Source organism: Poromitra crassiceps (assembly GCF_964638095.1).
Source record: "Poromitra crassiceps genome assembly, chromosome: 30".
In the NCBI taxonomy this organism is placed as follows: Eukaryota; Metazoa; Chordata; class Actinopteri; order Beryciformes; family Melamphaidae; genus Poromitra; species Poromitra crassiceps.
The window spans coordinates 10,456,707-10,483,259 of NC_139652.1; the positions used below are offsets into that span (position 1 = coordinate 10,456,707).

A 26,553-nucleotide genomic window follows, 5' to 3' on the forward strand; every position below is an offset into this window, starting at 1 on the left:
AGGTGGACAGCTTGTTGTGGACAGCTGTTAAGCCTGTGTAGATGGAGGTGGACAGCTTGTTGTGGACAGCTGTTAAGCCTGTGTAGATGGAGGTGGACAGCTTGTTGTGGACAGCTGTTAAGCCTGTGTAGATGGAGGTGGACAGCTTGTTGTGGACAGCTGTTAAGCCTGTGTAGATGGAGGTGGACAGCTTGTTGTGGACAGCTGTTAAGCCTGTGTAGATGGAGGTGGACAGCTTGTTGTGGACAGCTGTTAAGCCTGTGTAGATGGAGGTGGACAGCTTGTTGTGGACAGCTGTTAAGCCTGTGTAGATGGAGGTGGACAGCTTGTTGTGGACAGCTGTTAAGCCTGTGTAGATGGAGGTGGACAGCTTGTTGTGGACAGCTGTTAAGCCTGTGTAGATGGAGGTGGACAGCTTGTTGTGGACAGCTGTTAAGCCTGTGTAGATGGAGGTGGACAGCTTGTTGTGGACAGCTGTTAAGCCTGTGTAGATGGAGGTGGACAGCTTGTTGTGGACAGCTGTTAAGCCTGTGTAGATGGAGGTGGACAGCTTGTTGTGGACAGCTGTTAAGCCTGTGTAGATGGAGGTGGACAGCTTATTGTGGACAGCTGTTAAGCCTGTGTAGATGGAGGTGGACAGCTTGTTGTGGACAGCTGTTAAGCCTGTGTAGATGGAGGTGGACAGCTTGTTGTGGACAGCTGTTAAGCCTGTGTAGATGGAGGTGGACAGCTTGTTGTGGACAGCTGTTAAGCCTGTGTAGATGGAGGTGGACAGCCAGGGGGCGAACTCACGTTCACAGACAATTAGAGCACCGTCGGAAGTATAGCAAATCGCCGCCATGTTGGTTCGTAAGGGGGAAAAGGCCTCCATGTTGGTTCGTAAGGGGGAAAAGGCCTCCATGTTGGTTCGTAAGGGGGAAAAGGCCTCCATGTTGGTTCGTAAGGGGGAAAAGGCCTCCATGTTGGTTCGTAAGGGGGAAAAGGCCTCCATGTTGGTTCGTAAGGGGGAAAAGGCCTCCATGTTGGTTCGTAAGGGGGAAAAGGCCTCCATGTTGGTTCGTAAGGGGGAAAAGGCCTCCATGTTGGTTCGTAAGGGGGAAAAGGCCTCCATGTTGGTTCGTAAGGGGGAAAAGGCCTCCATGTTGGTTCGTAAGGGGGAAAAGGCCTCCATGTTGGTTCGTAAGGGGGAAAAGGCCTCCATGTTGGTTCGTAAGGGGGAAAAGGCCTCCATGTTGGTTCGTAAGGGGGAAAAGGCCTCCATGTTGGTTCGTAAGGGGGAAAAGGCGATGGGATTTTTAGAATGGGGATTGGCATTTCGGTTAAATGCGTGAAATAAGGTCAACAAAAGTTGATGGGAGTGGAAACGTGTGTTCAGTTCAGCAGGATAATCTTCACAAACGAGGAGTACTTTGATGACTTTTGAGACGTAAATGCGTTTTTTTTTTTTTACGGGATTTTCAGAAAAGTAGGCATCTCGCGCACTACGCACGCTCCATTTCAATCCTACTGCAGTCTGGAGCCTGAACTTCTGCCTCCCTGAACTCAAGTCAGGTGTAGTGTTCACTTTCTCATCAACACAGAGACAAAACGGGTACACCACTGTCATAGCTGCTGTGCCTGTGAATGAATGAATGAATGAATGAATGAAAGTTTTATTTACGTGTCAGGACAAATTACATGACCCATCCCACATGGGATTATCAGACACATCAACATACAGTTATTACCATATCGATTCCGGTGCATAAACAATACAAAACCATACAAACACACACACAGCACACACAGCATGGACAGCAAAACACAGATTTAACTACAATGTGTAGTAAGTAAAATATATGAATTATCTATCATATGTCATCTTTTTCCTCCTATCCCACGCATGAGAAATATATTCGGAAAAAGCAAAGATGTTGTCAAAAAGAAATTCAAGTATGGCACCTTCTTCAAAATCTAACAAGTTTAACTCAGGGGAGTGGACTTTTTTAAATAGTATCTCTCGTAAGTCATGATACAATGGGCAATACAAAATAAAATGAAATTCATTCTCCACTTCCTTCAACTCACAATATTCACAAATCCTATCCTCCTCCGCCGTCCCTCTGTATCTGCCTGTTTCTGTTGCCTGTGTGTGTGTGTGTGTGTGTGTGTGTGTGTGTGTGTGTGTGTGTGTGTGTGTGTGCGTGCGTGCGTGCGTGCGTGCGTGCGTGTCCTATTCAGCGCTATTCCTCAGGCATTTTGGGAAAACTCCAGCCTGAATAGCCACACCTACACTATAGCAATACACTCGGGGTAGTCTCGGCTCCCAGACACCTACACCAACGAATCTACCGAGCGAAGCGGATAGAGATGCTGAGAACTGAGTCTACACTCAGGGTAGCCTTATCACAGCATTGCAAACAGGAGAAAATCAATGCGTTTTTTTTGCTATGTAAAGATGGGACAAATCTGTTGATCTGTTGATCATCTGACTGGGACTTTTGAAAACATATTAAACGTGTGTTTTTTTTAGAACACGTTAGGTAGGGTTAAAGCCAATTTTAAGTTTGGCAGTGAGCCAGCTTCAACTGTTCTTTCGTTCTTCTTCTAGCCAAAGCACAAACTCCTTGTGTACACATTTAGACCGCCACACACTGAATGACTAATGAGCCTGCCTCCGCCATGAATAAACAATGACAACAAATGTGCAGAGAGGGGCCAATCTAACATCTCAGAAGATCTGACGCTCTCCACTTACTGCTCGCTCCCAGTCACCACACACATCTCATAAGATCTGACGCTCTCCACTTACTGCTCGCTCCCAGTCACCACACACACACCTCAGAAGATCTGACGCTCTCCACTCACTGCTCGCTCCCAGTCACCACACACACATCTCAGAAGATCTGACACTCTCCACTTACTGCTCGCTCCCAGTCACCACACACACATCTCACAAGATCTGACGCTCTCCACTTACTGCTCGCTCCCAGTCACCACACACACATCTCAAAAGATCTGACACTCTCCACTTACTGCTCGCCCTCAGTCACCACACACACACCTCAGAAGATCTGACGCTCTCCACTTACTGCTCACCCCAAGTCACCACACACACATCTCAGAAGATCTGACGCTCTCCACTTACTGCTCGCCCCCAGTCACCACACACACACCTCAGAAGATCTGACGCTCTCCACTTACTGCTCGCTCCCAGTCACCACACACACACCTCAGGAGATCTGATGCTCTCCACTTACTGCTCGCTCCCAGTCACCACACACACACCTCAGAAGATCTGACACTCTCCACTTAGTGCTCGCTCCCAGTCACCACACACACATCTCACAAGATCTGACGCTCTCCACTTACTGCTCGCTCCTAAGTCACCACACACACATCTCACAAGATCTGACGCTCTCCACTTACTGCTCGCTCCCAGTCACCACACACACACCTCAGAAGATCTGACACTCTCCACTTACTGCTCACTCCCAGTCACCACACACAAACCGGCTGGAGATTTGGGGAAGGGCTCCAGCGCCTTCAGACAAACCGATGCAGATCTGTGGCATCAAAGACTAGATGGATCAGAGTGACATTTTAGAATATTAATGAAGCAGACGCGACCGCAGCAAGACCACAACAGCCAGAAAAAAATCCAAAGTACTGAAACACACACACACATACACACACACACACACACACACACACACACGCACACACGCACACACACTATGGGTGTAATGGTTCACAAAATTCACGATTCGGTTCGGTTCGATACGACACAGTGGTGTCAACGAACAAAAAGTTAAAATGCCAGATAAATTTCCTTGATTTAAAATATTTTTAAATATTTTTAATTTATTTTACATATTTATTTTATTACTTTCACAGTCTAGTTTACATTTTTATTTCAATTTACTACAGTGTTTTTTTTAACACCTTTCGTCTTTTTCGTCTCAGTTTCAGTTTACCATGTTATCCTTGTAGAAGACTGTTCAGCAGTGAAAGATTTCTTCGGTTTGCAATGCGCATTGAACCTAAAGCATCGTCGTAACTAAACGTTCAATACGAAATTTGAATACACCCCTAACACACACGTAAATACACATATATACCCACTCACCCAACCCCCCCGCCCAAACACACAATAAGGATCAACATCCGGCCAATGGCAGGTGGTAATAGAGCCTTCACACAGGGGAGGAGTACACTTAATACCTACCTTGAACAGGAAGCAGAGGTGCGACAACATGCTAATTATATAGTTCAGGGTGTATTTATTAGAACCACCAGCAGAGGTCTTACGGTGAAACTGGGCGGGCTCCCTGCCATGCAGAGGGGAGGGGGGGATGCCTGCACACATCAGTCTGTGAATAGCAGCACAGAGGTGGGAAGGCTGCATTTAACCCATAAGCAAGTAGCACCAATATTGAAAGCAGCCTCTGAACTTTCAGAGACAGAAACAGACTGGATCACTGAGAGGTGCTGTTATGAAGCCCCTGTTCTGCCTCATGTCATCCCCCCTCACACTGACTCTACCTGAGACTGAGAGCAGGCTGCAGAGGGCCGATGAGCAGGCTGCACAGAGCCGATGAGCAGGCTGCACAGAGCCGATGAGCAGGCTGCACAGAGCCGATGAGCAGGCTGCACAGAGCCGATGAGCAGGCTGCAGAGAGCCGATGAGCAGGCTGCACAGAGCCAATGAGCAGGCTGGACAGAGCCGATGAGCAGGCTGCAGAGAGCCAATGAGCAGGCTGGACAGAGCCGATGAGCAGGCTGCAGAGAGCCAATGAGCAGGCTGCAGAGGGCTGATGAGCAGGCTGCACAGAGCCGATGAGCAGGCTGCACAGAGCCGATGAGCAGGCTGCACAGAGCCGATGAGCAGGCTGCACAGAGCCAATGAGCAGGCTGCACAGAGCCGATGAGCAGGCTGCACAGAGCCGATGAGCAGGCTGCACAGAGCTGATATGGAGGTCTGAATGGAGGTCTTGAGTGATCTCATTGCATCGGGTCCTTAACAAATGTGTTCTGGGCAAGTGGATTCTGACGGGGTGGCAAGAAGCTGGGCAAACTACCTGAATCTCAATGAGGCCATCAAGGACTCAGAGGAACGTCAGAAATCCGCACTGAGGCGTGAGAGTTTTGGGCAAGGCTGCGTAACCCCGCCCCCCCGCACCACCCCACCCCCGGCTTATCTGTGAGTCAGCTGACCCCAAACAGACGGTCAGCGCTCCAGGGAGCAGGAAACACTCAGAGGATAAAGGCACCAGTTTAGATGCAAGGATGGGGCTTTTTTCTCTCTTCTTTTTTTCCAGGTTTAAAGGTCTGTTGGACAAACGGATCTTTAGCAAAGGTTGAATCAGGAAGACTATCTTCTGCATGCTTAGGCTGGTACTTCTCCTACCATCCTGCCATTCAAATCCATCACGCATGCTCACTCATCATCTCCTTGCTGTCATTTTCCCGGGCCGTCAATTAGAGATGTCAGCTGATCACATCAGCTGCTCACATCAGCTGATCACATCTTTCCAAAAGCGCATTGACTCACCTCCATTGTCTTTTTTTATATATATATACTGTATATGTGTGTCTCTCTCTGTTAGTCCGTTCATGCAGCGGTTATGCGCACGCCTCCACCTCCCTGTCCACTGCTCAGTCTTCGCAGATTCACCATCTTCATCATCTTCGTCACACATCAGCCTCACCAGCCTATCTGTGTTTCCATTACAGTTTTTCGCAAAATAATTGCGATATTTCCACAACTTCGACAATGTACAATTGCGACTTGTAGGCGTTTCCATTGAAGTTGAGTTTCGCAATTCCCGTTACCAGCAGCTGCCACAGTGATTACGCACGCGGATCTGCCCCATATCCCGTCCCCTGCATGCTCAAATCCAACCAATGGTCAATGCAAATCACAACATGAAGTTACAACGCATATAAACGAGCCTGATTATCAATTCAAAAGAACATGTTGCGGGCTGCAGTGAATGCAGTGAGCGAGAGGCAGAGGAAAAAAGGTACCCTACAACTGCGCGCACACAGACAGGCAGCCTGTCACCATGGACCGATTTCTGTCATTAAACATGATCTTTTTTCCCCAGCTCCGCTTTTGCACAACACTCGTCTTTCTGCTAGGTTGCTGCGGAGGTTTTGCCACGGCTTATCGAACCCTTTCTCCCTCATTTTCCTTTCATTTTCGCTCCTTTTCCAAAGGAGAATGGGTCACATGACGTGCAAATGCGGAAAAGTGTGTTTCCATTACACTTTTGCGATAAACTGCTATATCGACACGTCTGAAAAACCACCTCATGAGAGCGCAAAAACTTTTTGCGATATTTGGGAGGTTTTTCGAAATTTACGTGTTTCCATTACCCACTTTCTATTGCGATATTTAGATTTTGCGCATTTCTGATGGTAATGGAAACACGACTAGTGTCAGCAGAGTGATCAGCCACCACCACCAGTGTCTGGCCTCCACGGGGAGGGGGTTGATCTTGCTGCTACTCAGGGCCGAGGCTGGTGACCCTCCATGTAGAGTCTAAGCACTAAAGACTTTCTTGACAAGACTTTAATTTTTTCACGACATCATCTGTTATAATAAACAGTTTTCTTTACTTCATTCACTCGTCTCTGCCTGATTGAACTCCCATTCCTTTTTAATAGGAGACAATCGTTTTTGTACATTTTCTGTGACCCTGACATACCATGCTGTGTAGCATCTACAGTCTATGCTAAAACCAGAGATGCCAATACGCTTGTGAGATACACAAATATACACTATCAATCACAGCAGGTTTATAGACTATTCACTCGAGTCGGAGACTTGGCGTTGACTTCAAATATTTGTTCAGGCAGGCATGACCTGATCCACGCCGAGCAGAGCGTGGGAGAGGACCTACCCTACAGTTGCGCAATAAATGCAGAGTATTATCCAATCACTGCCACCGTCCATGTCTCTCTCCTTTCCTTCTCTATCTCCTCACAGAAAGAGAACCAAAAGCCCCGCCCACACACGCCGACAATGTTGTTATGCATACTCTGCACATAGAGACACTGCGGAGCGCGTCATCATTCAGAAGCCACGCCCAAAACGGGGGAAAATACAAACTCCCACCCCAATCCTGCCGTTCTCCTATGTCGCGTGCACACAAAGATCGTATATACGGAAGATGAACACTCCAACTTACTTCATTGACAGCGAGATCCGCATTTTTCTTCTCGCCAATTCTCAATGGCTTCCTTGTTTTGCTCGGGAGTACAACAAAAACTTTAATTGGCTTTTTTTTTTTACATTTGTTGTCTGCGCAGCCCACTGCACAACAGCTTTTAGCTGTGTTTAATTCAAGGAATATGACGCTGGTGTGTGGAAGTGAACAGAGAGCTTTCCCCCGTGATGGGTGTGGCCTATTTCATGCAGTGTCTCTATACATTATTTCATGATCAGATGTAGCAGCAATCATATCAACCATCTCTGCTCTGGGTTTAATCTGATGGGTCTGATAGCACTCAGAAGGTGGAGGAACTATCTGAAGCAAAAGACAAGCTGCAGAACTTCACAGCACTCAAGGCATGTGGGGAGGAGGGGCCTGGGGCTGCGTAGCACTGAACCCAGTGCAGACAGACATGAGAGAAGGCTCATAAGTGGTTCCAAAAAGCACTTTAAAAGCTTCTCTCTGTGATGGTTCTTGTCTAGCGGGCGACTGGAAGCCCTCAATCAATCCAGTTTAGGATATTAAATGATATGAGCGGCTTCTACCTGCACTGGAGATGGGCTGGAGAGACTGAGAGCCCTGTTCGAAAGTGTTATGGAGTGACTGAACTGACACTCACTTTGCTTCTCAAAGCAAGAAATCGTCAAAGGCTCACGGGCGAGAGGGGCAAAACATGCAATGTGCTTTTTCACTGAGCTCATGAGATACAGAAGATCGGAGAGTTAGATGATAAAGACCAAGGGCTGAACGATATGCACACACAAAAAATCATATTGCCTTTATTTGGACAGATATTGCGATTGCGATATGAGTCGCGGTTTTAGTAGTGAGAATAATCATTTCTGCATTTCATTTTCACGGAAGAAGAAAAAAAGATTGTGATTATTTGCTGGGGTCTGCAATGAAACAAGCATGTTCCCTTACATCTGGAGAATAGGATTTGCAGGCCGGGGGGAATCTCTGTAGCACCGCAATGCTTCATTTAATGACATGTTGTTGTGACACATTTTAGTACCTTTATCAAAAAATCTGCAGCGTCTCCAATTTGGATATTGCACTTGGCCATATTGTGACTTTCATAATATTTTGATTCATCGTTCAGCGCTAATATAGACAGAAACAAAGACCTGGTGGTAGCATGGCAGCAGTACATGCTGTGTAGCCTGAAGGAGCTGTGCCTGGGAGAGAGACACAGTCGTGGGGCTGTGTGAGGTCTGCAGGGGGATACGGGCCAGTTGACACTGTTGCCAGGAGAGAGGAGGGAGCGGATAAACCAAACGCCACAGGACCAGGAGGAGGGTGCAGGGATATTAATCCCTCTATACTGCTGCTGCTGCCAAATTGAAAACTTGGCCGCAACCAGCACATCGATATAGCAACTAACCCCCCTTCATTTTCAGTTCCCGGGAAGAGGGTGAGCAACAACCGGTACAATTCTTTTAGCAGGCCAATTTCATCAAGGTGTGATCACTGTGGAAAGAAACAGAGGTTTGGTTTCTCTTTCTGGGTAGCTGCTGACTGAGGCACACTAGTTAAGTCGACCCACTGCCTGTTTGGATGTGGATAAAGACAAAGTGCGTAGCCTCAATTTGTAACCGTTTGTTAGAGGAAACAGCGCCCTGTTCCAAAGCCCTCTCTGCATGTGGACATTTTAACATGGTGCTCCAAGAGCTCACAGCTGTACAGCTGTGGAGTATTTGAGCAGAGTGACGGCTTCCAAAAGCGCCTGATCATCACAGACCATCTGGAGAACAGCTGGGCCGTGCTGCGTCCTCTGTCTCTGCACTGAGGTAAAGAGACACAGAGAATCAAAGAGGCCGTTTACACCTGCCCTGGCATTAACATGTGTTTTCTGTGATCAGATTGCAATCAGATTGTGCTTGCCCACATTAGCCTGATTTCATTTACACCTGGTGTTAACATGCGTGTTTTGGGTGATCAGATTGCAATCTGATGGCAATTTGATCACCCAAAATGGGTGTCCTCTCAATCCGCATACAGTTGCTGTATCCAGATTGAGAGGACACATTGCATTTACACTTGTGTTCAATGTGTACACAATGCATCCCTGACCACCTCCGGAGGTGGTTTGGCCGATCAGATTGCAATCCATCTTCAATGTGTCTTGGGGGCGTTACACCTGTACTTTCAAGTGGTCAAGCACAATCTGATTGCAATCTGATGTCAGAAAACGCATGTTAATGCCAGGTGTAAATGGCCTCAGATATTGCTTGACCACTTGAAAGACACATTGAGGACGGATTGCGATCAGACCGGCCAAACCACCTCCGGAGGTGGTCAGACAGGGACGCATTGTGACCACACTGAACACAAGTGTAAATGCAATGCGTCCTCTCAATCCACATACAACAACAGTCACCGCTGTTTTTCCGCTGCTTTACGCTAGGGAGCTTGCCTGATGGGATCGTGATCAGATCTCAATGTGGACACTGGGAGACACATATTAATAATACCAGATGTAAATGTAATCAGGTTAATGTGGTCAAGCACTATCCGATTGCAATCTGATCACAGAAAACGCATGTTAGTGCCAGGTGTAAATGGCCTCAAAGCGAGTGTACTGCATAGGTGTATGCTTTGCCTGAGCACAATATGGCCCTTTTAAAGGGATGACAGAACAGGTTCCATACCAGGGAACCACACAGTACCGTAATTGGATTTCATTAGCAAACACAGGTAGGTTTCCACCATAATGAGCATGTGTACTGAATGGCTACAAAATACTTTGGGTAATGCCTGTAGATTTACACTTGCAAGCAGTTCCTAAAGCAATACTGAGTTCCTTTTCGCACCCACTCTGACTGACTCTGTGCGCATTTAGAACACTTGACATCAGAAGAAATCAGAACAGTGGGTGGCTTGGTGGTCTAGGGTGCGGAACATGTCAACGCAGGGTTGGAATCTGGCCGAAGATCTTTGTGGCGGCATGTCATCCCTCTCTCTCACAATCATCCCTGTTTCTCTCTACTTTGAACTATCAAATAAAAGGTCGAAAAGAAGAAGCAGAGATGAAAGAATTAGCTCAGATAGAGTAGTTGAGTAAGTAATTGAACTCCCCACTCCCAACAGACCAGCCCTCACTGACACTGCCATAACCCGTAGACTGCAGTGGTCCCCAACCCCCTGGGCCGCAGACCGGTACCAGGCCGCAACGCATTTGGTACTGGGCCGCAAGCCTGGTCCAATTATTATTATTTTTTATATAAACATAGGCTATAATATTATAGGCTGTGTGTGGTAGTTGAAACATAATTTCAAGTTGACGTTATGTTTGTAGTTGAAACAAAAACATAAATACTGTAGGCTACATACAGCACAACACAAAAGGCTGTTATTTACCCTTTGTCGCCACCTGGTGAGTAAATATATATGTAACTAAAACCATTAAAATTGACAACCGGTCCGTGACTTTTTTTTCCATGTATCTACCGGTCCTTGGCACAAAAAAGGTTGGGAACCCCTGCCGTAGAGCACTAACCATAGCACCCAACCCCAGTCACCCCCTCAACCCATGTCTCACCCTCCTCCTCCACTCCGGCCGCAGATACAGACAACTACTCTGCAAAAAAACTCATTTTGTGCCCTCAGCCATAACTGCCCTAAACAGTCTAAGTCTGTGCGTGCGTCTATTTGTTCAATGTTTGATGTGCAGACTGTGAAAAGAGATTTCCTCTAAGGAGGACGATCAATTATTCATCTTGAATCTGAAGCTACTGGCCTAACTAAAATCTCATTCTTGCCGTCAAAGCATGCTCTCCTGTGCCTATAGTCTACTTTGTGTTCCTCTCTGCTTTGCAGCCGACTGTGTGTGGAAGAGAACAGAGAAGTGTGTGTGTGTGTGTGTGTGTGTGTGTGTGTGTGTGTGTGTGTGTGTGTGTGTGTGTGTGTGTGTGTGTGTGTGTGTGTGCGTGTGCGTGCGTGCGTACGTGCGTGCGTGCGTGTGTGTGTGTGTGTGTGTGTGTAAAAACTGTGTACTAACAACATTACTGCGCTCAAACAGCCATGAGGCCCATTAAGGCAGCTGCCTGTAGATGTGACCTGGCTCATCATCATCAGGAGAACAGCTGATTGCAGATTACTACAGGGATTACTCTTAAAGTCAACGGCTCTTTCAGCATTAAATCAACGATACGATACCACACAACTAAGAAGCTTTGGAACCAACAAAATGACTGTAGGCTAACCTCCCCTACTCAAGGAGGAAGTTACTAGGCCTACATTCAATCAACACATATACTGGACATTATTCATTGGATAGAGTTCCAATTTCAGAGCAAGTGCAATTTTCCAGAAAAAGGACAGGGGTTTAGTATAGAGGGCAAATTGTAGGGATGTCACAATATATCGTCCCACAATATATCGCGATATCAAAACGTGACAATATGTATCGTTGAGATGAAATCTCATATCGTGAGAAAAAGCAGCTGAACATGGTGGCACTGATCTGCATCTGATTGCATGCTCGCTCTCCTTTTCATTGCTTTGTTTGAACAGACGAGGGACGTTACTGACACGGAGGATGAAAATGGTGAAATTGCTCAAATTAGCGTGGAGGATGCCCCCTCAACTTACAAATCTATTGCAAAAAAATATCGTTAAAATATCGTATCATATCGTTATCGTGAACCCAATATCGTGTATCGTGAACTGAGTATATCGTGACACCCCTAGCAAATTGTGATGGTGAGGGAGTTTGAGTGTGGGCCAGCGTTGTGCCGGCGTACTCTGCCAGGTCTGTCAACTGGCTGTGAATAGAATGTCACCCTGAATGCTGAGACGGACAACCAAGGACAACCATCACCTTTTAGTGAGGGCCACTGCAGACAAGCGGCTCCTAATCCAGTCAAAAGCAGTCAGGACTTCTCTCTCCATATACAAACACAGTCCTCAACTCGTCCACGGGCAGCCAAGAATACTGGCCACAATTAACAACAACAGCAGCCGGAGGATGAAACATTGGTCAGATCTGGCTTTTCACCGAGAAACTGCCTTCATCACCACCTGGGGGCAGTGCAGTTGACAACATCAGAAGCTCTGACTGTCACACACACACACACACACACACACACACACACACACACACACACACACACACACACATACAAGCGCCGCATACAAAACAACAAAACGCATGGTGGCACAAACACACTTTGCTTTCCAGTGCCATCCAGATGGCTGGGAGCCACACAGAGAGCTGTGTGAGCAGCTCAAAGCTGCCCGCCTAGCTGCCTGTCTGTCTGTGTGTCTGTCTGTCTCCCCGTCAGCATCCAGCCTCAGAAGAGAGTTCTGGAGCCAGAGACAGACAGACAGACAGACAGGAGGTGATGAAAAGCAGATCCAGATCCACTGGTTTCCCCCTTAAATCACACTACACACACACAAGTGAGCCCTGTGAGTTGTTCTTCTGAGCACTGACAGAGTGAGTGAGTCAGCAGTCACAAAACCTCCCTCTGCCAAGCCAAGGTGGTGAGTAAACACTCCCTTAGCGCGTTACAGTTTGAATAAGGCATTGTCCCTGGTGTGCAATTCCTTAGAGTTACCTGTGTGCATGGAAAATACTTTCCAGCAGCATGCTAGTAGCAGAGCATACTGACTTCCATAGATGCAGCAGCTATGGTTCTAGTTGGTCTAGCAGCTGCTGGACCGTGCGTGCGCGAGTCCAGACCATCGTATCTCAAGTCCAAAACACACTGATCTCTCTCACACTCTCTCACTCAATACTCTGCTTCCAGGGTTACGTCATCAGGTCTGATACGAGGCTTTGCACAGACAGATAGCGTTTTGGCTTTATTCCCTGGAGATAGAGAGAGTTGTTTCTGTCTGTCGCTTGCACAGCTGGGCAGTGGGGGTTTCACAAAGACTCCTGTAGCCCTGGTAGATCTAGAGCGTGCAGTGGTTCTCAAACGGGGGTCCGGGGACCCCCAGGGGTCCTTGGGGGGGGGGGGGGGGGGGGGGGGGTTCCAGGGGGTCCCCAGCCAAAAGGGGGGTAATTTATTTTCGCTATAATTCCATTCATAAGTAACACAACGACTATTTTGGTCATGGGGTTTATACACGTTCTGTAATAAAACATCTAAAAGCATCGGTCTCATTATCATATGGGGGACCGTGGGACAAATCCTATCAAATGGGGGTCCGTGGTGTAATCTTTGTCAGTTTAGGGGTCCTTCATGTGAAAGAATGTGAGAACCAGTGATCTAGAGAGACCTCGGCTCTCTGTTCTTATTAGACTCCAGGTAAAGGTAAAGACAGAGCCCCTGCAAAGTTCAAACCTCTCTGTTCTTATTAGACTCCAGGTGAAGGTAAAGACAGAGCCCCTGCAAAGTGCAAACCTCTCTGTTCTTATTAGACTCCAGGTAAAAGGTAAAGACAGAGAACCTGCAAACTCTCTGTTCTTATTAGACTCGAGGTAAAGGTAAAGACAGAGAACCTGCAAAGTGCAAACCCGCTTAGACAGAGTGTCAGCTCATTCCTCAGGTTCTCAGCAGCACTGGGGGGGATTTTCCATTCAATTGAGCTTGTGTCACTCATCAGAACTGACAGGGCACTCAGAGAGAGGAGACCTCCGCCACGGCCGATTGCTTGTTGTTTGTGATGAAGCTTGTTCGTAAGTCGGATCCGGATCTGCTCCAACATTGAATGGGTTCTTCTTAACTTCTTCCGTGGCACCATGCTACACACCCTTCCACAAATGAAAATCTGAGTAATTGGGAAAAAAAGCGTCTAAATAAAAATTTACATTCATTGTTAATCGAGGTAAAAGTTTGAAATAATCGTGCTATTGATTTGAAGTCATATCGCTCAGCGCTACTATTTGAGGTTCTGCTTGTCATTATGACATATGACAAATATGACATAATGACAAGCAGAACCTCAAATAGTAGCGCTGAGCGATATGACTTCAAATCAATAGCACGATTATTTCAAACTTTTACCTCGATTAACAATGAATGTAAATTTTTATTTAGACGCTTTTTTGTTTTTTAACACTGCCTTCGTCGTTCTCTGACGAGCTCTGTACTCGACTGTTTGTCCGTGTCTTCTCTTGTGTCCTCCTCCTCCATGCTGACAGCTCGGCTCTGGAGTGAACGCCTGAACAGATCCACTGGAGAGACTCGCGTCAAAATTGCCCAAATTTCAACATGACACGTTTTCCTCTGGTCTCTTATGTATGTGATGAATAATGCAGCAGTTAGAGACATGAAGCAGCCTAATGAAAGTGCTGTTTGCAGAGCCGGCTATTCAAATATTCATGTTCCATGTTGCACTTTACTGTCAGGGGCACTCAGGACTGAAGCAGCAAAATGAGCTCACAGGACACAGACATGTCATCGTCTCATCGTCATCGTCATCATCGTCATCATCATCATCATCATCATCATCATCATCATCATCATCATCAGTGCTTGGCCTGGGGGTGGCTCAACTTATTATGCAGAGGTTAGCCTTCATAATAGTCTCGACGCCAGAACCCATGAGAGTTCTTACGCTGATACACTACGTTACTGCATGCTGCAGAGCTCTCTCTGGGTCTGATACACTACGTTACTGCATGCTGCAGATCTCTCTCTGGGTCTGATACACTACGTTACTGCATGCTGCAGAGCTCTCTCTGGGTCTGATACACTACATTACTGCATGTTGCAGAGCTCTCTCTGGGTCTGATACACTACGTTACTGCATGCTGCAGAGCTCTCTCTGGGTCTGATACACTACGTTACTGCATGCTGCAGATCTCTCTCTGGGTCTGATACACTACGTTACTGCATGCTGCAGATCTCTCTCTGGGTCTGATACACTACTGTTACTGCATGCTGCAGAGCTCTCACTGGGTCTGATACACTATGTTACTGCATGCTGCAGAGCTCTCTCTGGGTCTGATACACTACATTACTGCATGCTGTAGATCTCTCTCTGGGTCTGATACACTACGTTACTGCATGCTGCAGAGCTCTCTCTGGGTCTGATACGTAAGGGATAATGTATATTGAGGCGGTGATTACGGGGGAAATAATGACCGACAGGTGGATTGAGCCCGACGCGCCAGCGGAGGGCTTAGGCCATGTCCACACGGAGACGAGTTTAGGTGTATCCGCTAAAGTTTTTTGTCATATAGACGTTTCGTCCAGATGGAACCGCGTTCTGGGACTATACGTTCTGGGAGTATACGCTAATTTTTCAAAACGGGTCCCAGAGTGATTAAATCTGAAGACGCCACCCTTGCATTTCCGTGTTTACAACCCATACGCATCTTTCCTGAAACGATGACGCCATAGCCCCACCTCTCTCCACCAGCAACAATAACAATCATGGCAGTAACGTTCGTGCTACAGCAGTGGGGATCTTGCAGCAAAATATAATGCTCCTCTATTACCACCGTCAGCAACAAGTGGACACGGAGAACAGCTTGTAGCCTACAACATCCTCAGGGCTCCACACAGCTGACTACCCATCCACCCCTCCCCTCCCTTGATCGGATATTTCCCAGAAGGCTTAGCGGCGGCTACATTTTTACAATAACACAAACAAAATCAGGCTTAACGTGTTAGATAGAAATTATATTTATTTTTAATACAACATGCAATTCTGGAATATTTTAATATTGGACAAAATGAAATGAAATGAAATGTAAACCCTGAGTGTAACGGACATACTCTCTTGCCCTATATATAGCCCTCATAAATACAACGTGAATAGGGAAGTGAGAGGTTTGAGGAACACGCCGTTGCACTGTGATGTCTGTGATATCCGCTCGTGTCCACTCCAACAAGACTTTAGCTTACTTGACGCGACTTTTTCCAATAAAAACACATTTATGCCATGAGTTTATATAATGTATATTTATGTTGCATCATTTAGCCTGTGCTGTGATGTGCAGGAGCGGCCAATACGCTGGGATGTGTTTGCAACATGTCTAAAGATCATGGAAGTGGATGATATCAGGAATGTCACTGGCAGTTAACGTTCTATATTGTAGGCTACAGGGAGACCATCAGCCCTGCTGAACAGCTCTGCATTTGCCTGTATACTGTAGGTTTCATCATTTTATTCATCGACATGGCAAACCTCCCCGCAAAGCCAAGGGTTTAAGCTGCTGCTACAGTGAGATACACATTATAGACTGTGCGCCCCTAGAGGTTGTATGCCATTATTGACGAGATTGTCTTTCTCTGTTATTCTACAGCGGTTTCAGTGGTTTCATGTGGATACACACATTTCTTGAAACGTTTCCATGTTTATGGAAAACTTTTCTGAAACGAAAAAAAAAAGATAGCTTCCGTCTCCGTGTGGACATGGCCTTAATCGTTCACCTGAAGGTCATTATTTCCCAGTAATCACCGCCTCAATATACATTATCCCGCTTAGAACACGGCCTACAACTAAATCATTCAATAATCTGACAAAAATAATTATTCAAATAGATTTTTTAATAGCGTTTTCAACGGCAAAGCGGTTTCATTCGTAATTGGCACACAAGACACCACAGCTGCAACTGGTTGGCCTAATTAGTAGTGTCTTGCTGACAAAAAGCTCTTATCAACTGATTAATCCAGGTGTGGCAGAGCAGCGGTCGGTTGTCGAGAAATAATGACCGGTGAATATTGTTGATTGACCAATCAGAATCGAGTATTCAAGAGAGCCGTGTTCTAAACTACGTTACTGCATGCTGCAGAGCTCTCTCTGGGTCTGATACACTACGTTACTGCATGCTGCAGATCTCTCTCTGGGTCTGGGACGCTTCCCCCCCAGCCGGCTGGTTATGGGAGGGAACCGTTCACTTGGCCATTGATATGCCAGTGATGGATATACAGTCCTGCCCAATCGGTAACGACTTTGCGATCAGACAACACGGGAGGCGCAGCCCATTTTTCTAACCACTCTCTCATTGGTGCTACAACCTGTCACTCATTCAATTTCACCCCCCCCTCGACGCGCCCACCAAACCCCAGCAGTGGCTGTGAAGTGGTACAGACTCATTTATGTAGTATGCGGAGCGCAGCGATTCAACGTAATATTTGAGTCTGGGGAGAGACTACCTGCATAACAACATGTGAATTGTGAACAATCTTATTATGCAACCCACAGCAATATAGACCTGACTTCAGCTGATATGTTCCCTCCTTTCCCAGGCAAAAGAATAAAACGAGACAGGGATAGCCAGAATACAGAGAGGGAACACGGAGTAGACGCACGTACATCTCTCCTCTATTCATAAACATACATTGCAGTAAACACTTCCCGCATCCGTGAGGCAACCACATCCCGATTAGACTCATCTACTATAGTATGAAATCATTTGAGCAGAATTAGCACCAGCCCGTATTCTACTCAATCCAAGTTGATCCTAATACACACTTTCCAAAGGTTCACCATCACCTCACGGGTCAACAAAGCGTTCTCCGTAGCAGACATTTACAGACAAGCATTTTGAAGATTACATTGCCCAAATCATCTCCTCGGTCGCATTAAAAATGAGGCTTAAATTAAAATGTAGGATTAATGTACCCCAGATAGAGATTAACTGGGGAATCAGTCTGCGTCGGTCTGTCTTGTCTTGTCTGTCTGTCTCGTTTGCACCGGGGGTCTCCCAGGTGGGCGTTGTTAAAGTGCCAGTAGTACCCGGACGGCAGAAACTGGTACTTGAATAGCAACGTTATGAACGAGCACTCGAGTAACCGATTACTCTCGTGCTTCCATCCCTGGTTTCTAACCGCAGCCAACGTAACAGCAGGGAAGCTGTTACTCGTCTCTGCCTGCAATCCTGACTGATCTGGAAAACAAGAGAGTCACAACACGCTGCCTCTGATCACTGGTGTCTGCCTGTGGATGGAATTAACAAGCTCATCGTTGCAGATTTACACCTCCTCATGATCTCATTCACTCTCCGCTGGTGGCGAGCGAGAGTGCTGGCAGTCGACACAAAGCTCTCCAAACCGAAAGGCTTAAAAAGGCCGTGTTGGCATTGGGCCACCTGCAAATGACCCGGAAAACTCAGAAGTGGACCGCCGTAGACAGTCGGAGTGGAGCCGGTGAGCCGTGACGGATCCCATTAACGTTTGCACTGACCTCCGCTCATTCAGAGCTCACGATACCATAACAGCACAGAGGTTCTCAAATGTTTTTCAGCCAAGGACCCCTTAACAAGATAGAAAATATACCGGGGACCCCCTCATTCTGATTTGTGATTTTGGGCTAAGCTTAATTGTTTCCACGGTAACGTGCTTGACTTTTAATTTGATAGGTTTGTTATTAGAATGTAATCCATGAACCATTTTAGATTTAAAGCATAAACTATTTTCGTTGAACTACAGTATGAAGATTTAGCTTTTTTTTTCTTTTTTTTATTACATTACGTCATTTAGCAGACGCTTTTGTTTTGTCCAAAGCGACTTACAATATCACAATTTGTCAACAGTACAGAAAACCATTAATGCAACACAATCAATGACAGCCAAGATATTTTGATAGACTAGCACCATAGTTTGAGAAGGAATAAGTAACATGTAGCATTTTTTTTTTTTTTACCTGAAAACTTTTCGCGGACCCCCTGGCAAAGTGCCACGGACCCCTGGGGGTCCGCGGACCCCCATTTGAGAACCACTGCCATAACATCATCAAATCTGTGGGACGGACTGTGTGCGTCTCCAGTCCACGCTATCACGCCAACAACCTGCGGCCCGCCCCGCCCCGCCCCGTCCTCCCCAACACACCCCTTCAGAGGACAGGCTACGTCAGCATAATGTGCTCCGCACACTGCTCGCACTGTGTCACCCCACAGTCACGGCCAAGCCACACAGCAAGCTGATGTAGGAGCCAGATCCTTCTGAACACCAGGCCACAGCCAAGACACACAGCAAGCTGATGTAGGAGCCAGATCCTTCTGAACACCAGGCTCAAAAAAAGACTTGATTCACATCTTGATTAGGTACGGTTTCTTTTTCATATGCCTGAGAACAAGAGGCAGGAGTAGGCAATTAAGTTTGCACTTAGTAGGCTAAAAATGTACAAACTTCACCTAAATGTAAGCTTTAAATTGACGATTTAAGTAACAACAGCGTATTGTAAAAGATGAGGTACAAAATTTACTTGGCTGTCCAAGACAGTTATCATATGGACTTGTCCCGAGCACTGTCCAAGACAGTTATCACATGGACTTGTCCCGAGCACTGTCCAAGACAGTTATAACATGGACTTGTCCCGAGCACTGTCCAAGACAGTTATCACATGGACATGTCCCGAGCACTGTCCAAGACAGTTATCACATGGACATGTCCCGAGCACTGTCCAAGACAGTTATAACATGGACATGTCCCGAGCACTGTCCAAGACAGTTATCACATGGACATGTCCCGAGCACTGTCCAAGACAGTTATAACATGGACATGTCCCGAGCACTGTCCAAGACAGTTATAACATGGACATGTCCCGAGCACTGTCCAAGACAGTTATCCCATGGACTTAGTTGTCATCAGCCACTATGTCAAAACAATGGGACAAAATTAAATCTACAGGCACAGCTATAAACAGCCCGATAGACCCTTTTCACGGGGGCCATTTTGTGTCAAATTGGCAGGGTAAACACAGGTGCAAGCAACACACTAATGAGGGTTTCCAAATTCCAATCAAGGAAGTTGGAAACCCTCGTTAGTTTTCGACACAAAATGGCCCGTGTAAAAAGGGTCCATTCCTCAAGAAGACCTGACTAGCTGATCTGGGGCCTTGATTCGAGGACACTTCAGCAATCCATGCAGCAAGCATTTGACTTGGGATCATTGGGCACCAAGGTGCACAGAGCCCTGGTCCTCCAACTAGAATCCTAATGAAGAGCTTCTGCATAGTAGAAGAGAAACTTAAAACAGCCTCTGTCACGCCTAGGCCATCTCTGGTCTCTACACTGATGGAGATGTCACATCAGGTGGTATGGTCCTACATTCTTTGCCTCAAACCAAGGTCAGCCTCTCCCTCTCGCCGAGTTTCCTCTGGCGTCTGTGAAGAGTTTGAAAGCACCCCTCTCTGCCACCTTCTAACTGCTCACACTGACTAGATCAACATGTTGTTGTCCCCTAACATGAAATCAATGGATCGGCCCCTGTCCATCCGTCTGTCATGCACATGATCTCAGATGATTCGATTTTGACAAAATTTTAGAGAAGGATGTGTCATTCTTATCTTGCTGCATTTTCAAAATGGCATAGATTGGCCTAAAGGGGGGGGGGGTATGTTCAGCTCTGTGGGCTTAACTATGGAGAAGGCAAGTCTGAATTCCATTACTCAGTTTACATTATGATAATTTCATGTCACCTGTTCTGTATACATACATAATGTCTTCTCTCTGCACACTGCAGAGTGGAAGGGGGTGGGGGGTGGGGGTGGCCAGTCTATTTTGACAGCTGACATTTAAAAAAAACTACTACAGGACCCAAGGTATAGCCCGAGCCATTAAGTTTGAAATTCTGCTGGTAGTAGCGTTAAATAAAGTCATGTGCTGCTCCATTCTGCCTTTTTTTTTATTATTGTAAGGATTGGCGTAACGGGCGCCACAACATTTGCTTACTTGCTTGACCATAATGTTGCATAATAATTTCTCAGATGCTGCTGGGAAGATTCAGATTAAACTGGGGCTGGTTCACCGAGTAGAGCGCGCCGCGTACCATGTAATGGCTCATTTCCACCACATTTTACTGCCCTGCACAGCTCGTCACCAGTCGGCTCTACTCGTTTCGGCCCGATGGATGTTCTGCTTCGACCGCCGATCATCTGCCCACGCCCACCCCCACCCACAGCTGGTCGTCTGTCCTCCGCCTAATAGCCGAAGTAGGCTATAACATAACAGTTATCAAGACAGTTATCACATGGACTTGTCCCGGGCACTGTCTAAGACAGTTGTCACATGTTATCACATTTTATTTCACCAGAGGCGAAGGCAGCAACACAAAAGACTGATGGAAATATACATAACAGAAGAGAAGGTAAGCCCACTAAACTGGTATGCAGCATTGCATTGACAGTCAGTAGATAGACAGAGTAAACACGATTCTGCCTGACCAATCAGTCGTCAACAATGTTTTCACGTCACCGTATGGTACCGGGTTCACAGAATAGAACCCCGACGAGGCAAGTACGATAAGTAGCACGACTCAACCCCAACACAACCGGGGCTGGGACAGTTTTTACCGGTGGAATGAGACCATTTATCGAGTCGAGCGGAGCGGGACCGCGCTACTACCTGCGGTGGAAATGGGCCATAAGGCTCAGTCCTACCCGGAATCCAGCCCGTGGTCCTTTGCTGCATGTCTCACCCATACCTTCCTGTCTCAAACGGCAAAAATGCCCCACAAATTATCTCAAAAGAAAAAAAGAAAACTCTGGAGCATATAGCATCTCATCACTTTAGCATTTTCAAATGCCAACTGTTACAGCTATAAGGGATTATGACAACATGTTTACTGTTGTCCTGTTTTATAGACTTGGTTATCGTGTTATGGGGCTGTGCTAGCTGGCACACTGTTCAATTAATGAATGTGGTGCCTGAGTGTGTTTTGCACTGCGGGGACTTTGTGATTTAGTGGAGGAATATCAAATGACAGCCTTTCAGTTTGTACTGCCTGCCTGGCAGCCTGCCACATGAAGCTCCTCACATTCATGACTGCCAGTCAAAGAAGAAGGGGAGCAGATTCAGTCCGGATAACAAGGCATAATATTCTCAATTCTTAGCCTGAATATTGCAATTATTCAATCGTACTTGAGAATCGTTCGCGTCTTTTTGGCAAAGATCTGTTAGGCTACAATGCCGCAATACCTGCTGCTGTGCTGTGTGAGAGAAATATTTCATTGGGACGTGCAAAATAACAGAATATTTCATCTCCTTCTGAGCAGCAGCAGCAGCAGATGATGCATCTCAGAATTACGGTCCTTGTGATCGGCGCGTTTGATTAGTAAGCGACCGTGGAGGAGGGAGGGAACTGTGGGAAATGGCTCAAAGACTTAAAGGAACACTCTGCCCATTTTCAACCAGCTTTGTATCATTAGAACATCAGTAGTATATCAGAAAACTGTAAACTGTTTTGAAGTCTGTCATTTAATTTGACAGTTATTGAGTGTTAAAGTGTGGACCAGTGACATCACTGGTCCACACTAACTCAAATTAATAACTCATTAACTCAAATCAACTCTCAATAACTGTCAAACTAGATGAATGATGAATAGTTTGACAGTTATTGAGAGTTGATTTGAGTTAATGAGTTATTAATTTGAGTTAGTGTGGACCAGTGATGTCACTGGTCCACACTTTAACACTCAATAACTGTCAAATTAAATGACAGACTTAAAAACCGTTTACAGTTTTCTGATATACTACTGATGTTCTAATGATACAAAGCTGGTTGAAAATGGGCAGAGTGTTCCTTTAACAGTGCAGTACTTATGTAGCTCATATAGATCCTAGGAAGAAGGGGGCAAATGTTGAAGAAACCCAAGTGTTCATTTGTCTCAGTGGACACAGAGGATGATGTCATATTTTCACCTGCACACACACAGCCATAGTGGAATGTGATATTCAAACAAAGTCAACGGAAGGGTGACAATATGAAGCCTCTTCAAATCCTGTCATAATTTGGCGTGTTACTTGGAAATATTTCCCAGTGTCTAATCAAGACAAGCATCATTTCAAACGGTGAGTACCGTAGACCATATAACTGACCATATAACTGAATATAACTGAAACAGTGGGAATAACTGTCAGGGGGGGAAAACAACACATCGTACTTTCATTCAGTTCTCTAGTGGGCTCAATATTATTATGGAGAGAGGGTAAGTCTGAATTAAAAAAAAAAAAACAGCTTGCAAGGAGACAGCAACCCCACTTGGCCAACCGCCTGTCTATTTGTACAAAGTCCCTGTGTATAATCAATCATTAACTTCTGTGATATACTTTACGCAAATAAGGAGTAAAGGTTCCAACTTAACAGCCAGGCAGGCACTATTTCACTTAGCCTTATATAACTACCATAGGCTATTAATTGTTGTGTGTGTTGTGTGAGTGGGGGGGGGGGGGGGGGGGGCATTTGAAATCCACTTCCTGTTTACAGCTAAGGTGAGCTGTGGCAGTATTCAAAGTGGGAGTGTTTTGAATTCATATCCATGTGCATGATGGCGTGTTGCCTGGTGCATGTGAAGTTATGACAGGAGGGTGTGGGTGCGCTTATTTCAGACTCACTTGATAAAGCAACGCGCTCCCTCGAAAGTATATCCTTCTTCCCATCCAGTCGGCAGGTCTGTGTGGACAAAAAAACACATGAACACACAGAGCAAACAGACGGAGTGTGTGTTAAATAAATCAACTGACAGCTGTCAGCTTGCACGTTGAGATGGAGCGTAAAAAACAACATTGTTGCGCTGCTCTGCACTGACTTTTGGTTTTGGAATGCGTTGCGCGTCATGCGCAAGGGAGCAAAATCTACCATACAACAAGAAATCGCTAGAATTTAAAAACACATGCAGGTTCCTTCGGAATCAGGGGGTGCTATAGTATAGGAGCTACTACAGTATGTACCGTATGTTTGATTAACAGCTAACGTTAACGTTACAAACATGGGAATTGATTTCGAAAGGAATTTATTTTTCTTGGAAGTAGGCTACCAAGCGCGCCTGATTCCGAAGGAACCTGTATGTGTTTTTAACGTGTTCGCAAGACTGTCACGTCCACCACGTCTATCAATCAACAACTCGCCAAATTGACTTGCTGACCAAGTTGAAGAAGAGCACCGGGGTAACGTAACGTAACGTACCGCCTGGCACAGAGGTGGACAGTACTGTACACCGACCAGTCCAGAGCCATCGAAGCATCAGAAATCACAGTATGTCAGCCTCGTCATGTGTGGTGGTGATATCATTAGGTTTGAAACACGGACGGTTTATGATGCGTATCAGACATGCAAGCTGTTCAACAACATAATAATAGACAAACTTGACACCTTACCTGGAGTTTTTCTGTGCCCAGTTATTACTGCCTCGCCACTCACTGGATGCAGCCAGGTTGTACTCTTGGCTTCTTCGCTGTTGAGAATTGAGAAGGGTGAAATGCATTATTACACGATGAGTTTGTTCAAATTGGAAACGGATAGAAATGCCTTCAACCATTTTTCAGTAGATAATTACTTGACAAAGAAGACACGTCCGTCCCGAGTAACCCCATAACTCCAGGAAGAAGGGAGACACGAAATCCACTCGGGTTGTAGATCCGCCGCCATGTCTGGCAATACTGTATGTATGGCAACCGCGCGTCTCCGCTCTCTCTCAGCGCGTACACGGAAACCACGGCAACGGCGGATGAAGCCCCAGAGGAAGTCCAGGTACAGTAGTATAGTTTATTAATATTATAATAATAATTATTATTATTTTCTGTTAATTCATCACAGATTATTAACATAGTGTTTATTTTTGTGGGATTGCATTTAGACCAGACCAATGCACTTCATCATCAGTCAGTAGATATGAATGGGAGCTGGGGGCTCTGTCTGTTTGTTTGTTTCTCTGTCCCACTCTATTTACAGTCAATGGTCCCACTGTGATGTCATAAATCCCACTGTGACACCATCCGTGATGTCATAAACCCCACTGTGACATCATCAGTGATGTCATAAAACCCACTGATATCATAAATCCCACTGTGACATCATTAGTGATGTCATAAAGCGCTGATAGTGATGTCATAAATGACATCATCAGAGATGTCATAAATTCACTCACTATAAGCGAGCGAACTCCAGGGTCTGGCTATGATTCAGAGGACACAGATCCTCAAGTGGGTGCCATAATGTGAAAGGGCTATGACTACTGAAGCTACATCATCATGAGCTACTGGTCTAACAGAGCTGCCCAACACAGCAGCCGAGCAGCGGGCAAGGCCACGCAGCGGCCGAACTGCGAATGCGAGCTGCAGGGCCAGCTCGGCGAGCTGCAGGACGGGCGAGGCGAGGCCATGCAGCGAGCGTAGGAATCGAGCGCGCGTATCGCGCGAGATGCCTAGTAGCTAAAATGTCCAATTCTCCACGTGCCACGTGAGGGGTGTCATTTGAGAACTGTGTTTATTATTCCTTCATGGCTTTGTTATTGTTGTCTTATAATCAGTAATGGTTGTGGATGCATGTTTTAAACAGGGGGTACTCAGTGCATAAACAAACACGCACTGCACAGATAGACACACATACACACACACACACACACACACACACACACACACACACACACACACACACTTCCAACCAACACTATACCTTTAGATGCTCCGCCTCCTGTCATTGTGCAGTAGAACTGCAGTGTCAGCCTTTCACACCATACAAAGGCTAGTCATCCAACACCTCTGTGCCTGGCCTGTTTGTTGGCATTGTGTTGCATTGTGCTGGACACATGGTAGCTAGGCCACTGCTTTCTGATGTGGTGGGAGGCTATATGCCTATCTGCCAACTGCTAGGTCATCTGCCTTAAGAAGAGGGGAAGCTACCGTTAGTCCAGCCACTGATGCCTGGCTTGTTCGGGATGTCAAACATAGAGCCTATTGTATCCTACTTACCTGGGGCAGATTGGCACAGCATTCTGCTCACCTGGCTGACAAAAGAGTTGCTTGTTTCTTTCAGCTAGTGAGACACTGGTGCATGACAAGAACTGCAACAATATCCAGCGATTCTGCAGCTCGCGGTGTGGCCTTCTGATTAGTCTTTATTGATTGGAGAGGGAGTGCAGAAGCAATGCTGCAAAATGCGCAACTCGACACAACCTCTTGGTCAAATCCATCAAAAGATTTCGATTATTTTTGAGAGAATAAGGTATCTTTTCAAAGAGCGACATTTCGTACTTTACTCGCCCAGCTTTCCCTCCTTGTTTTAATCCTGTACAGAACTTACAATTAGTGTGGAATTGGTTGGATCAGAACCTGGTACTATCTGTACGTGCTCATATAGCCCGTGGGATCGGAAGGTGAGGTAGTGTCTGAGAGGCAAGGTCCCCGCTTCAAAATGTTTTGCTATTAAAGAGAAAGACTCAGAGGATCAGAGTCAATGGGCCTTTTTCTTACCATTCAGCTTTCAAAACAGAAAGGGGAAAATACAGGCGCTCTTTCTTGTACCTGTCTACCTGATAGGATTATGGGCTAACCTGAAACTTGACACACAAAGCGCTTAGCGAAGTAGAGACGTCTCTGGTAATGAAGTACCTCACTACTACAAGTAAGCCTATTAAGATTATATTATAAGGCAGTCTACTACAGTCTACTTTGAAAATTGTCTTAGACAAAAACCAATAAACCGTGTATAACTCACAGTGCGTTTACATGCAG

At 46.1% G+C, this 26,553-nt stretch overlaps 1 protein-coding gene across 1 annotated transcript in view; it reads right to left on the bottom strand.

Moving 5' to 3' along the window:
* LOC310800318 (pleckstrin homology domain-containing family A member 5-like) overlaps nucleotides 1–24,469 on the bottom strand; it is a gene marked incomplete at its 5' end in the record, with an annotated part of 142,560 nt that extends 118,091 nt beyond the window's left edge. The window contains 3 exons of the mRNA XM_083662908.1: nucleotides 23,437–23,494; nucleotides 24,199–24,275; nucleotides 24,378–24,469. Coding sequence (XP_083519034.1) covers nucleotides 23,437–23,494; nucleotides 24,199–24,275; nucleotides 24,378–24,469 — 227 coding nt within the window. The remainder of the gene's footprint in view (nucleotides 1–23,436; nucleotides 23,495–24,198; nucleotides 24,276–24,377) is intronic.
* Nucleotides 24,470–26,553: the final 2,084 nt, after the last annotated feature.